The sequence below is a fragment of the Muscardinus avellanarius genome (genome assembly GCF_963383645.1).
Source record: "Muscardinus avellanarius genome assembly, chromosome: 17".
Lineage (NCBI taxonomy): Eukaryota > Metazoa > Chordata > Mammalia > Rodentia > Gliridae > Muscardinus > Muscardinus avellanarius.
The window spans coordinates 61617515-61633159 of record NC_137803.1 but is presented as its reverse complement, the minus strand read 5'-3'; the positions used below and the strand labels follow the sequence as shown (position 1 = coordinate 61633159).

Sequence of the window (15645 nt, the reverse complement as noted above, 5' to 3'; positions counted from 1 at the left end):
GTAGGGAAAACGCCCGTCTCCTCTGTCCACAGGCGGGGAAGGGGAACTACGGCTCATGGAACTCGCCTCTGGGCACACACTTCAGGCAGTGCTTTGAAAACTGGCTTTCATCAAGTTTTCCCTCTTATCTTTTTGTTTCATGATATCTTGAGAAATATTTCCCATTTTTGTTGTGATTTTCTCTCTGGTAGTACTAGTATGGATTAAATTTAATAGAATGGGTTTTATGTATTTTATTTTATTTTTTAAAAAATTTTTAAAAATTTTTATTGGTGCAGTATATTCATACATCATATTGGGGTAAAAAACTTGTGTGTACAGACATGCACACATCACTGATTTAAGCCCTACCCAATTCCCATCCCATTCCCTCCCCATCCCTCCTTCCCTTGCTTGGCTTAGTGGTTGACTTCGATATGTTTAAGTACATTGTGTGTTTTAGAGATTTTCCTCTTCCTCCCTCTTTTCTCCTCCTTTAGGTTGTCTTGTTTGCTCCTCCATAGGATTTTCTTTTTCATCTAGAGTTCCTGCTATGACCCAATTCTCCCTAACTCTCACATATTAGGAAAAGCATCTGATTTCTTATTTTTTGTGACTGACTGTATTTTATAACATAATATTTAATAACATTTAAAATGTGTTACAGAAAGGAAACAGGAAATAGAACTTCACGATTAAAACAGTGGTCTTTACCTGTAACATTTATTTATGCAATAGAACAGCTACTGTTTGCTATTTTGTTCAGTAATTCTGATATCTTTAATTATTTTCCTATAGTTGCAACTTCTATAATTTCTATTTACCACAATGGCTGAGCTGGTAATATTGTATAATTGAAACAAATGTTCTCAAACTTATGAAAGAGCCACGGCAATCTTAGAAACAATAGTAAATATAATTAATCATGGTAAAATTGATGGTGCTTATGTGCTAAATTCTATCTAACATGTTATAAAGATAAATTATTCCTTATGAGAAATGTTAAAATGCAGGTATTTTCATTTGTACAAATATATTTAATTATACGTGGATGAAATATAGTAAAATATCTCCTACTCAAGTTATTGTATATTAATTTTGAGGGGATACTTCCATGTGGCTCTGTATGAAAGTTTTTTAGATATTTACCTTACATCCTCCCTTAAAATTTTCTGTATCAAAACACTGCATCCTCAGGAAGGTATGATGGCAGGCTCCTGCAATCCCAGCACTTGGGAGGCTGAGGCAAGAGGATCCCATTTGTGTGAGGCCAGCCTCAGCAACTTAGGAAGGTTCTATTTCAAAATAAAAAATAAAAATGGCCTGAGGATGTAGCTCAGAGGTAGAATGATGCTAGTACCAAAACAACAAAAACAAATAAAATAAACAAAAACAGTAAAACAACAACAAAAATCCAAAAAAAGCCCCCCCCCAAATTGCATCCTCAAAAAATGCATAATATTAGAATAGGGGAAATAGAAATTTTTTTGCCTACAGAACAATTCTGGCAAAGGCCAAATGGGTTACTACTCACAAACAAAAGACTTCTGGTCAATGATTTGAGAGACATTTATGGGGCGTAAGAGTCAAATACAGTTGATGGGCATGTCAATTTTTAGTCATAATTCCCTAGATAGAAAAATATAAAAGAATTCAAAGAGCTGAACAGATTTCACGTTTTCCATTAGAGGCTCAACTTCAACAAATATATATATATATATATATATATATATATATATATATATATATATGTATATGTATATGTATATATATATACATACATATATATATATACACATATACATACACACACACACACACACACACACACATATATTTGAAACAGGGTCTGGCAAAGTTGCTGAGGCTGGTCTCAAGCCAGTGATCCTCTTGTCTCAGCCTCCTGAGTACTGGAATACGGGCATGCACCACTACACCTGTGTTCAGTAACTATCTTTATAGAAGGCCAGTCCTTCAGAAGGGCTGGGTTGGCAACTGACAATGCCTTCCAACACAATTCTGAGATATTCTGTTCTGCTGGAATTTGCTGTCCTCCTTCTCCCCAAATCTCCCCAAATCTAACCAGCACAGACTACATTCAACCACCGGGTCATTCCCAGCATGTCCAATTTCCAATGGCCTTTCCAGAAATACGGATGGATTGTTTCGCCCACTCTTTCTCCCGGGCCCAGTCTGTCTTTATAACCAATGGGCTACGTTTGGGTGCACTGACTCTGAACGCCATGGTAGAGAACAGGCTGACGACCCCATACAGGGAATGTGCTCCAAGTCTGACAACCTTAGGATCTACTGGCAAAAATGACTGATGATACACAGAAATCCGCACCTGGGGCTGTGTCTTCACCTCCCTTCTCTCATTCTCTCCTTCCATTTCCCTACCACGTCTCCTTTTTAATCGATGGCCTCCTGTGGGACCTTGGGAAACAGAGCTGAAAGATCAGCTGCTCACCAGCCAAGATTTCTGGGCCTGAAGTGATGGAACGGGAGAGTCCGTGGGAGACCCAGTGGGTAGGCTTCAATAATGAAACATGCTCGCTACCCAGCAGGAGCGGCCTGTAGCTTATCTATGATTAACAACCTGCTCTAACGGCTCTGTTTATAAATGTTACTTTCAAAATTGAGACTTAAACTTGGGTGAGAAATCCTAAACAATTAGAAGCATCAAGAATTTCTGTTAAAGATGGCAGTTTGGAGCACATGCTTGCTCGGGTCTAAATTTTACAAGCGCTGTACACATTGGCATAAGACGTTGGCTAATTTGCCTTATGGAGAACAGATTCTATATTTCAGGGGAAACCAATATGGAACTGGCACACACGCTGTGAAGACAACACTTTGACGATGACTCTGTAGTAAATAATCATGTACAGTCTGACAGGACTTGCGGGTATTTAGCCAAAGTTATACCAAGGCCATATGTTACCGTAGGCAATCTCTTCAAATGCATAATTTATATCATAACCTCCGTGACTACCTGAGAGGCCCAGGTAGAAAAATGAATTAATGCGGCAGAAACAGGCCCTGGGAGGATTATTTAACGTTTAGCTATGGTCACAAGGGCAACTGGATTACTAGTTTCAAGCTACTCCCCAAAGAGCATGCTGTATGACACAAAGACCCTATGCATCCCCAGAATTTACAATAAATCTCTCTGAAATCTTTGACTATCTCAGCAAAGAAGAGCCTATTGTTGCTTAGGATTCTTATTGGGTCATATTACCAAAAAAGGCAAAAATCAGGTATTTACATAAACAATGAAACTGGGAACAGATGAAGAATTAAGGAAAAGAAAGTAAGAGAGATAGGGGTAAGATTGGAAATATGGAGGAAAACAGAAAATCAGAGATATAGAGGCCAAGCACAGTAGCAAGCACCTGTAATCCCAGTATTTTGGGAGGCTGAGATAGGAGCATCACAGGTCCGAGGCAAGCCTCGGCATCTTAACGGGACTCTCAGTAAACTAGCAAGACTCTGTTTCCAAACAGAAAGAAAAGGTCTGGGGCTGTAGCTCAGGGATAGAATGCCCATAGGTTCAATTCCCAGTACTGAAAAGAAAAAAGCCAAAGAAGAAGCATGAAACAAACAACAAAGTCATAAAAATGAAGAGAACAATTCCCTAATGGGTTTAAAAAAAGAGAGAGAAGAACAGACAAAGATCATTGGAAGATTTGAGAAAGGATCAAGGACCTGTGAGCTGAGCCAGGACTAGTGACACACACAGATGCGGTGGACACTCTCTGTTCAGGAGTGGAAGAGAAAAACTTAACTTGGCGCAGAAAGGATGGAGGAACACATGTGAGTGTCTAAACCTGGATATGAACTCACCCCTGACATAAAGTTGCCATCACCCAAGGTTTTAGCTCCGCAGTTGACATCCCTTCTTTTCGCTGTACAGTAACTTCCTAGGTCCTCTCCCAAACTCATGATTTCAGCTCCAGAATGTTGAAGACGATCAGACTACAGAGATTGATGATTCTTCCTAGTCCACAACAGCCATCCATCGACCAGTGAAGATCTCCACCTTCTAGAACCCCAACTTTAAAACATGTGGCACCACACGCTCCGTCTTTACTCCCCAAATATGTCTTAGCTCCTTTACTGCACCTTTTGGTAAATGGTGATATCTCCACTAAGTCACCCAAACCGAGAGCCAGGTCCTTCTCTCCATATTGGTTCTTCTCTCTCCAAATGGCTACTAAAATTACATCCTGGATGTGTTTCAAGTTTCCTCTCTCTTCATCCAACTGGTCTTCCTGCCCAGAGCTCTTTCCCTCCCTGTCCTACCCAACTTCCTAAGATAGAATTTAGGTCATATGACTGTTCAAAGGCCATCAGAAATCAGGACCCAGTCTAGACTCTTTCCATGACAATATACAGCTTTCCAGACTTGCGTTCACCAACCCCTGCTCTGCCCCTGACTACCCATGACCTTGCTCTCACTCAGTGACCATAATCATGTTGGCATTACAGACCAAAGCATGTCCTCTGTTTCGGAAAATGTGCCACTGCTTTTACCATCTGAACTTTCATGTTGGTCATTTTCATTTAGATTAAAGATTTTTCCCTAAGTACTATTTTTCTTGTGTATACACTCGCATATATGTTCAAATAGAGAAGGTAAGAATTGCTTATCCTAGACAGATCTATTTCTCTATTTCCCAGATGAGTCCTTGGCTAGACACGGCCATACTGAGGCATTTACCTTGCTCGGTGACTGGTCCTTGCATATGCCAATGTGCTTTACTTTTTCTTTTGCTCTGTTCTCTTAGATTACTCTCCTCAAGGTGCACTGTATTAATCAACCAATACCCTAGTATGGAACCTGCATAGAATATAGACTCAACAAATGCTGCCATCATTATCATCTTCCTCATGATGAGAAGGGTAAGTCTTCCTATCCTTGAGGGCATGCTAGTAATCAACTCTAAGACTTTCCTGGTGAATAAATGGCTTTTAAGATTTTTCAGGGCTTTATGTATTCTAAGACACATACATCTTACACTATTTTGACGTGACATTCATTTTACAATCATCCCAAACCACAGCTATTTACTCTAAATTTTTGTCCCATAACCTTGACTGCTCCATGGAGAAAAATGTCAACAATCACAGCATCACAGATGTGTCGTGGTCATCAATGCCAACTCAGTAACCGCAGATTTTCGCACATGAAGCAGCTGGCAGATAATGGGATATAACTACGTTTTTGGAAACAGCTAGGAGCTCACCTTTTCTTCATTACCAACACAACTCCAAGAAATATAATAACGAACAGCAAGATCCCAGCAATGACTCCAGCAATTTTGACTGTGTGGTCCGTTTGTTTCTCGGGTTCTGGGACTGGTTTGGGGGTGGCAGCTCCTAAAGATGAAAGGAAAAAAGAAGAGTCCGTAAGAGAGAATAAAGATGTTACATTAAAAAAAAAAAAACCGCTGCATTTAACAGAGTAATAAGACTTATCGGAGCCCGCAGACAGACAAGCTTTGATTTTTTTTTAAACAGCTTTCACATGCACTGAAAAGACTGTAATTGTTAACATTGTTCTTCAATATTTTCCTAAACCACAGCACACCTACGTCTGACCCTTTTCTAAGAGGCTCTTCTCAGATACAGCTTTTAAATATTTTTTATTATCTCTCTTGGCTCCTGTTCTTTCTGCCATTTAAAAACCTGCTAACAACACAATAGTGATCCCGAAGCCTTTATCCAAATTTGATTTGCTGGAACATTTTCCTCAATTATTTTTCATAAATGAAGCAATAATTCCATAAGATATTAGAGCAAACACCTGGAAAAGGGAGATAAGCTCATTTCCCATGCATTTTACCAGCTATTGTTTTTTTTTTTTAGACACAATAGACTTTTTTTCCCCTTGCCTTTGGAAATCAAAATCTAGGTCACATCTGGTAGGCAAAAGACTCCTTCTAAGCAATGTATTCACAAAGTGGGAAGCAGCTGGTGATCACACCACTGACACCCACATTTAATATCTGTTCAAATGAGATAACCAGGCCTCAGAATGGCAGCCACATCTGAGCTCTCCCGCTTTGCCATTTCCAACACACCGTTTGTCCCGCTTACAGTATAATGTGATGGAATGTCAAATCCATGTCTGATGAAATATCCATTTCCTCTGCTAAATGAGTTCGGGATAAAAAATATTAGGACTGTAATGTTCAATTCACTAAGCGGAACCCATTTTTTTTTTAGGGCTTCTCCTCGTCTACCAGGATATGACAGTGCTCGGCAGGGGAGCCTCCACGCCACCCTTCTAAAGTACACACAAGACTTTCCTATCCAGACTTCTCACCTTAGAACTTTTTGTATGCTTTTGTCAGTGAAAATGCAATTAATAATGAATATTCAAATCAGTCTTTCCTCCCCTTCCCTTCCAGCAGGTTTTTACATATGTATCCTACACTCGCAAAAACTGAACGATCATGAGTACTGTGCCCTGTGCCCAGTAGACCAGGAAAATTATAGAATAAATCACTTCCAAGAAATGGAGAACGTCGAGCTCTGTCTGTGGGTGTCTTCATTCCCACTGGGGACATATAAGCCATGTTTTTCCAAAGAAACTCATATAAAAATGTTATACAGCAGGGCGTGGGTGCGTGCACTTATAATCCCAGTAACTCAGGAGACAAACAGGAGAATTGCAGGTTCCAGGCCTTCCTCAGCAACTCAGTGAGACCCCCGGCAACTTAGAAAGACCCTCTTTCAAAATAAAGAAAATAAAGCACAGGGCTGCGGGTCTACCCCAGAGGTAGAAACCCGTGGATTCAATGCTCTATCACACACACACACACACACACACACACACACTAAAAATTATGCAAGCAACCTTGCGTCCTGACCTAATGAAGCCAACTGAAATGAAGGGAGACAGGTGTGAGATAGCAGGCCATGTTCATAAAATTTGTAATCCATTCCAGTGGAAAGGACAGTCATAATGACAGCGTACCTTCCTAAGCACCAGCCCTTCAGGATAAACCTCTATAGGTCCGTTTTATTTCTGACCAAGGCAAGGGGATATCTTGCTCCTTTGATGGAAAACATTTCACTTCAAACTAGCTGTTTCCTTGGATATTGAAAGTATTAATGTTAATTATATTTATGATTGCATCTAAAATATACCGCCTTAAACCACTGGGTACATACAATCATGTGCTCAATTTGGAAGAAACTGTTATGATAAGTAAATTGGTTAAAAAAAAAAAACTCAACAGAAAATGTTATGGTAAAAAGATGAGAAGAAGTTTTAACAAGAAACCCATGCAAAAATATCTTAAATCCAGATAATGAAAAAGTCCAATGTTTTCTAATTTTGATTTTCTATTCAATTTTGAAAATTCAACCTTTAAAAAATAAAATGGGTTTGCTTCTCCCAAACATTGACATCCTGGAAGCCATACCATGTATTTCCCTAGTTATAGATTGCCAGTTCTTGAAATATATTCTCTAAAGACATAGTGACTTAGGATTGTTTCATTTATAGGCAACTAAATTATGTTGATAAATACAACAACTGATAAATAAAATATTTAGAACAAATTTTTAATTAAAAATTTTAAACTAAAAAATGGTATGATCCAACCATCCACGGCAGACAGTAAGAGTATGTCCCGTCACGAGACACAGTGCATGAGCTAACAAAACAATAAAGTCATCCTTATTTCAGCATTTTACCTAGGCTCGGTGAGAACTGCCAATGACTTCCCTGGCCTTTCATTTTCTTTGGGAAGGAGGCAAGCACATTTTTATGCAGCCAGCATAAAGTCAGTATTATCATTCCTTGGGACCTATTTTAACTCATTTCCCTTTGCAGGTCAAGAAAATGAGATGTTCTCTCCCTGCAGGGCATAGTGGCAAAATGATTGTTAGCAATCATGCAAAAATGGGACAGGGGCCCCCAAAAATCAGGGTGGAGGCCTGCCTGCGGCCAACCTTCCAGAAGGTTCTGTTTGGGTTAGGGTTTCTCTGTGTGACATAACACCACGCCAGGATGAGCGGAGGGGATGAGACACGGGCTCAGAGGATGTGAGCGGTGGCGTGGGCCCTGGGCTCCTCTCTGCACACTCGGTCCCACCCATGTCCTAGAGGTGGGTCTCTCTAGGTTCCCCGGGCAGGATGCTCCTCCCCATCCATCTCTTTGGCAACGCGTGCCTGCGGCTGGAGCCGTGGGTCAGCCGTACGCAGAAGATAATCTGTGAAGGACATGGTGGCGACTGAGGGTTGTTTGTCTTCCCTCACCCACATCTCTGAATTCAACGGCACAAATTACAAGCTGCCTGGCAGAAGAGTTGTTTGCGTAGTATTTTCTCCTCTGCCTTGTTATTTTCTTGCCAGGTTTCTTTTCTGTGTTTTTAAGAAGGCGATTTTTTTATTGGTGCATTATGGTTAGGCATAATAATGGGATTTGTTGTTACATGCACACGATCTTGCCAGGTTTCTAATGGTTTAAATTTCTCTCTGTTTTTTCGCTTAGTACTAGAGGTTGAACTCAGAGGCATTCTACCTCTGAGCTACACCCCAGTCCTATTTTATTTTTTATTTCTAAACAAAACCTCACTAAGTTGCTGAAGCTGGTCTCCATCCTGCAGTCCTCTTGAATTTAATACATCGTTCAAATTTAAATTCCAGTTCTTCAAGGAAAGGCATTTTTTCTCTCTCTTTGTGTGTATTCTGTTCAAATAGTATTGCACACTCTGTGTGTGTGTGTGTGTGTGTGTGTGTGTGTGTGTGTTACTAGAGAGTGAACCCCAGGCATTATACCAACAAGCTCTACTTCCAGCCCTACTTCCAATTTTTTTTGGAAACAGAGTCTTACTAGTTGATGCGTATCATTACTTGCTGAGGCTGTCTTCGAACCTTTGATCCTCCGGCTGAGACAGGATCACAGGTTCTGGGTTTATAGGTTTGTGCCTAGTACTGGGATTATAGGCGTGAGCCAACATGCCCAGGTCAGTGCGTGCTTTTAACAATAAGCATGGGGTGGACTTGACCACATTAACTAAAGTAATGGACATGCTAAATATTACAGAGAGACTGGCAATGAGGCTGTGAGCTCACAGAGCAGGCTCCTGATGGATACCCACCCAAATGACTCCAACTGGCAGTCTTGGGTACTTCTTTTAATGCCCAAGAAAAGTTCAAAAGGGTGGTATTCTAGTACAACTTCATTATTTGAAGTTTCAGATTAGTACAACTAGTTTGAAAAAATTTAGAAAAAAAGAAATAAGAAATCACTATGGATGGCAGTGTATGCCTGTAATCCCAGAACTTGGGAGGCTGAGACAGGAGGATCGTAGTTCATGGCCAGCTTCAGGTACTTAGTGAGGACCTTTGCAACTCAGTGAGACCCTGTTTCAAAATAAAGAATAAAAAATTGGGCTGGGGTAGCAGCTTGGAGGTAGAATGACCCTGGGTTCAATCAAAAGGAAGAAGGAGGAAGGAAGGAAGGAAGGAAGGGAGGAAGGAAGGAAGGAAGGAGAGAAAAAGGAAAGGAAAAGAGAAAAGAAAAGAAGAAAAGAAAGAGAGAAAAGAGAGGGAGGAAGGGAGAGAGGGAAGTAATGATAATCCACTGTGGTATCTGGTTGCTTTTAAACTTGGCCAGAAATATGCAGTTTGGGCCCAGTCTTCGGTGCTGGATTTCCTAACAGCAGCAAGCAGCCGGGCCCAGAACAAGATGTGCTCAGCTGCTCACTTGAGGTCTGGACCCGACCGTTCCTACCGAGCTGGCTGCACAAGCTTCCCCAGCAGGCCTGAAGCGAGGCCCAGGCGGCCTAGAGGCTGGCACTGGTGGCCAGAGCGCCGGGAGCGGGCTCCTCTGGGGAGACAGATGCCTTCTCAACCACCCAAGGGCAGAGACCAGGCCAGGGAAGGCCAGGGGACAGCCTGGGTAGAGGTGCGGGGGAAGCTGTGCCTCAGTGCCCGGAGCCAGGCCGATCCTGAACATGGAGGAAACACCAGCAATATCGTTCATTTATGCAGCAAGAGCTTCCTGAGGCCCCGCCCCGTGGCAATGGCACAGCGGTGAGGAAATGCAGGAAACCAAGCCTCGTCCTCCGGGGTGTAGAGTCTTGCTGGGAAGCCGGGAGGCGTGGGATTTGTGGGTGGCCAACCTAGAGTGCAGAGAACATAGAAGAGGGGTGTGGGAGATGGAGAAAGAAGCTAGGGGTGTCCAGCTGGAAAAGGGGTCTAGGTGAGGGGGAGCAAGAGTTGGGTTGTTGGATCCTGAGAAAAGGGACAGCGAAGTCAGTTCTGATGTCCCCAAAGCCGACACCAGCAGGAGAGGGAAGGGTTGAGACGGGCTGTGCCTTATCCACGATGCCCTAGGACCTGCCCTGTCTCCTCAGGACCAGGGTGAAGAAGGAAGGGAGGAGGAGGGGCAGAAAGCAGTGTGTGCAATCTACTGGCGGTTTGGTGCCAGTGATGCATGGCCACACCAGCGGTAGAGACATGTCCCTAGGACAACCTGATGCTCCACCCACCACCAGTGCTGGACATGAACAGAGAAACTTGCTCCCAGGACCCAGCTTCAGATAAACAGCTCCTGGTGCAATTCCTCATATGCTCCAGGCATGTAAGCAGCTCTGCAGGGGAGCTAGAGGGGTAAGAAGCCTGCGTCCCCATCCTGCAGGGAGCTGGTCACCAAGTGGTGTGGTACACGACCTCAAGACATTTCCAAGAACTTTCACGCGAGTGACACGTCGTGCTTTTCCTCCCTGGGAGCGTGAAGGTCAGTCACCGCTCCTGGAGTCATCTACATCCACGTCTTGTGTGTTTTCGGGAACCTGATTAGGTTTCTAAATTTACAACTCTTTCTCTCATAACTCATAATGGGGGACCCCATTTCTAGCGCAGGGCACTCAGTGCATGTTCAATTTACAAGTAATTATCAGAAACATCATTTTCTCATCCAAAACTGAGATATTGGATTGTTTGATATATAAATTTTCTCCCAAAATTAATCTACTTCTTTTGTTTTTGTTCTAATTTCATGGCAGATATTGCTCTCATTTATTGATGTGGCTGACACCGTGTGAATAAGATGATCTATCAAAGGCTTATCACTTGCTACCTGGACACTAAAAGTTCCCAGAGAGTTATTAGCGCCGTTACTATTCGGATGAAATACTCGCTTTATTCCATTTGAATTTTCAAATCATGGCAGGGTAATAAAATGAGGAAACAACCTGTCAATACTAAGTTATCAAGTGTGCGCATCCTTCATACAGAATGAGGAATCAATACAGGGATGTGAGTGGCTGCTTATGAAATTGATGATTTTTGAGAATGACTTAGCAGAAGTTTCCAACAATTTGTTAGAAACTGCCCTTTGAAGCATTAAAGTCACAATCTACTGTCCCTCGAAATTTTTTCTAGACGTTGTGATTTAAGTCACGGCCTAGCTAACGTTTAGTTCTTAAAACTTATTTCTGATGGAGGAAGAATAGCACAATTTCTGCAGAAAGTGCTGTTTGCAAAACCTCTTAGAAGCTTTCTGCTGCCTGAAATGTATTATTTACGTTCTTATCAAAAGGTAAGGATAGCCAGGTGTGGTGGCATACACGTGTTATCCCAGGACTTGGGAGGCTGAGACAGGAGAATCGCAAGTTCACACTTTGTCTCAGAAACTTAGTGAGACCCTGACTCAAAATAATATAAAGTAGGGCTGGGTGTGTAGTTCAGAAGTAAAATGCCCCTGGGTTCAATCCCCAGCACCCCCAACACACACAAGTAAGGATACTTATTGAATTAATACTGCTATAAAATAGCAGTATTTCTGAGGTTCCAAAAGATTGCGAGGTCTGGTCGCTCACACGGGATGTGGGCGGTGTCATTCTTGGGCCTAGGGGAGCCCCAGGGGGACCCCTGAAACTGCAGTGAGGATGGGGGTGCTGAGGAGAGACTCTTATTTAACAAATGCATTTTTCTTTCAGTGAAGTTATTTAATAAATAAGGTTTATGTTCATTATGAGTTAATTATGGCATCTTGTTTAATTTTTTCTAGAATAATCTCCAATTAGAGTTTAAAAGGCAATGGCTCTAAGGAGTGAGACCAGCAGTCTAGTAGAAAAGGATGAAGGAGGGAGGTGAAGAAGAAAAGAAAAATTGATTTGGAAAAGTCCAAATCGTGCTGTGCCCATGGATGACGGCATCACTACTGATATCACAAGACCTGTGTGCATGTGTGCTTCTATGGCTTTGAACCTCACGATCGTGTATCATTACAGGGCACCAAGAGAAAGTGTTTGAAAAAGTCAGCAACATAAAAAAGAATCACTTGAGCCCAGTATGGTGGCCCACGCTTGTAATCCCAGTATTGGGAGGCTGGGACAGGAGGATCACAGCCTCAGCTACTTGAGTGAGACCCTCCGCAACGTAGTGAGACCCTGTTGCAAAATAAAAAATAAAAATAAAATGGGCTGGGGGTGTAGCTTGGAGGTAGACTTCCCCTGGGTTCCACCCCCAGTACCAAAAAAAAAAAAAAGAAAGAATAATTTGACGAGCTTTTGTAACATGCACTGGTTGAGTTTTCTACAGACTCCAGGTCCAGTGTCTGTGGTGGGCTCAAGGACTCTCTACCTGGGATTCCTACATCATGAAGAGGAAACCCCAGCTCTGGAAGAATTGCTCCTAAGGTCTGCAATGAAGTTGTTCACAGAATATGGTGAAATTGGGTTAAATTAATTAGGTTGTTGTATTTAAACACCTACTGATATAAGGGTACCTTTTTCTGTTGGCCAGTTTCCATCACTGTCCTGATGGAACGGATCCTTTTCACAGTCAAGAGTCAAACCTCGTGGAACCAAATCTTAGTTTATAATTAGACAACTATGCAGTGATTGGGTGATATTCATAATTGCAAAGAAAAGGAAGGTATGCTACAGAACAATGCAAAAAGAAAGTCAAAATCCTGCCAGGCGTGGTGGTACACACCTGTAATCCCAGTAGTTGGGAGGCTGAGACAGGAGGATTGTAGGTTCAAGGTCAGCCTCAACAATTTACTCAGGGCTTTGGCAACTTAGCAAGACCCTCTTTCAGAATAAAAATAAGCCAGGCATGGTAGCACACACTTGTAATCTTAGGATTCAGGAGGCTGAGACAGGAGGTTCATGGTTCACTGCCAGCCTCAGCTACTTAGTGAGGCCCTTTGCAACTCAGTGAGAACCTGTTTCAAAATAAAGAATAAAAAAATCAGACTGGAGGTGTAGCTCAGAGGTAGAATGCCCCTGGGTTCCATTGCCAGTACTGCAAGATAAAATAAAAACATAAAAAATAAAAAGGGCTGTGGGTGGTGCTTGGAGGTAGAATGCCCTGAGTTCAATCATTAGTCCCCTCCCCCCAAAAAAAAGAAAAAGAGTAAAGGAAGAAAAGAATAGTGAAAATTCTAAAATAAAAATAAGTATTTGAGAACTTTCCTGGGCAAAGTGTAGCAAAGAAACACCTGGTATTAGAATCAATATGATTCTGATGAGCTCATGTAAAATGACATACAGGTAATCCTTCTGGGGTACAATGTGTTGGTCAACATAGAGGCTCTGAAAAAGAATCAGAGAAAAGAAACAGGAGTGATTGACAGGGCACAAAAGCAGGAGAATTCTAGCCCAGGAGAATGCCCTTTCCCCACAGGAACTGTCCCAGAGTAAGGACCGTTTCTTGGCACCCTTGACTCCTCTGATCAACACAATATCTTTAATGTCAGTCACATGACGAGGCCTTACTGAACAAACATATCAAAATACACAGGAGTATTGCTCAGGTGAAAAGAACAGAAATAAGTTGCGTTCAGGAAAATGGGTGAGACCGAGGAGCCTCGGGCCACGTGAGATCGACCAGACAGAAAGCAGGGTCACGTGGTTTTTCCTTATATATGGAAGCTTGGAGGAAAACAGAAAGGAAAATAGGACTCGTGAAAATAAGGAGAGTAGGGAAGGAGGATGGGGGGCAAGAGCAGGGGCAGGAAAGGGAACTTCCAGGGAATTAAACCAGCCAAACAATGTCACGGACGTATAAGAACATATCACTCTGAATCTCACTAACCTGTACAATCACAAAGCAGATAAAAAATTAAAAATTAGGAGGTGTTTGGAAAGAGAATAATGGCCTCATGTGGTCTGCGTACAGGTGTAGAAAAATATATCGTGTGTGTGTGTGTGTGTGTGTGTGTGTGTGTGTGTGTGTGTGTGTGTACGTGTGTTGGTTGCTGGGAATGGAACCCCATCCCGGACAAAGGTCTATCACCTACCTTCCCTCCCACCCCAGGAATATTCTTCTGGAAACTGAGATATGAAAGCAGGAGTTCTTACAGAGAAAAGCTGAAGGAGATTTTCTCTCTGTGTGCCTAGAATCCTAAAATATGGCATGTCTTCAATAAAAGTCAGAGCATGTAAATGGATTTTGGTCGTCCATGAAGGACGTTTGGAGACTCAGAACGTACAACTGGAGTCCAGGATAAAGGAGGTTTATTCCAACCGTAGGTTGCCAGAGAACAGGTACCTGGCATTCCAGGTGAGCTCCACTCAGCTGCCTGCTCTCGACCGCGCCCCAGATTGCTTCTCGCATTCCCTCCACCCTCCGGCTTCTCCTGCTCCATGGCCTCGGCTTATCATTTTTCTGGTCTTTTGTACTTGAGCCCCAGCAAATATCCTGTCTAGCCTCTTTTACAAACTGCGGCCACACTGATCTTCCTAAATACCAGCTCTAAGCTGGTCGTGCTTTCACTAAAAAAGTCAAAACCAAACCCAGAGCTGCCTCGTGCTTATTTCTGAAGGCAATCCAGACTTGCCTGGGCTAGCCTTGGGCTCCTTTCTTATGCGCCTGCCGCCATCTTGGTTCCTTCATCCAGATAGGCAGCAGCCAAATGGAAGTGCCTCGTTTTCCTGATCACCATTGACTCCTCTTCTCGGGGCCTTCTACCCCGTGTTCCTTCTTCGGTTAGTTTCCCCTACTCACTCTTCTGGTTCAGAACCTACCCATCTTCCAAAGGCCTCGAAGCCCAGCTCCACTGCTGGATTCTGGCTTTGTGGGAAGGAGCCGTTCTCCTACAGAGCTCTGCAAGCACGTTGTCCCCTCTATTGCATAGAAGTCACTGTTTTCAGCCTCGAGTTCAGTTATTTTGGTAAAGTGTTTGCATCAGATACTAAACCATGGCTTCCTTGGAACAAAACCAGTGACGTTTATCTTTGTGCCTACACAAGCCCTGGTCCCCTATGGAATCACACTTCCACGGCACATAAGAGGACACATGTGCCAAATCAAGGGCTCTTAGAGTAAACCTTACTTTAACTTTTCTGTCTTGGCTAGGCGCATGACGTCTGTGTATCATCTCAGTACTTGAGAGGCTAGGACAGAAGGATGGCAGTTTCAGGACCAGCTCACTGTGACGTAGTGAGACCTTGTTTTAAAATAAAAAAAAATTAGCCGGGCGTGGTGGCGCACACTTGTACGCGCTTGGGAGGTAGAGACAGGAGGATCGCACGGGTTCAAAGCCAGCTGTGCTGGCTTAAGAGACCCTGTTTCCAAATTTTAAAAAAGTATAGAAAGTAGGTCTGGGAGTATAGTCCGGAGGTAGAAGGGTTTGCAGGAACCCCAGTAGCACCAAATAAATACATAAATAAAATTAAATAAAATTAAAAT

The 15645-nt window shown here is 42.6% G+C and overlaps 1 protein-coding gene across 5 annotated transcripts in view; it reads right to left on the bottom strand.

Annotated features, from left to right (window-relative positions):
• PTPRM (protein tyrosine phosphatase receptor type M) overlaps positions 1–15645 on the bottom strand; it is a gene marked incomplete at both ends in the record, with an annotated part of 778612 nt that overhangs the window by 242256 nt on the left and 520711 nt on the right. For all 5 annotated transcript variants that reach the window (XM_080714509.1, XM_080714510.1, XM_080714511.1 and 2 more), the window contains one exon: positions 5229–5361. In XM_080714509.1, the coding sequence (XP_080570635.1) occupies positions 5229–5361 (133 nt within the window). The remainder of the gene's footprint in view (positions 1–5228; positions 5362–15645) is intronic.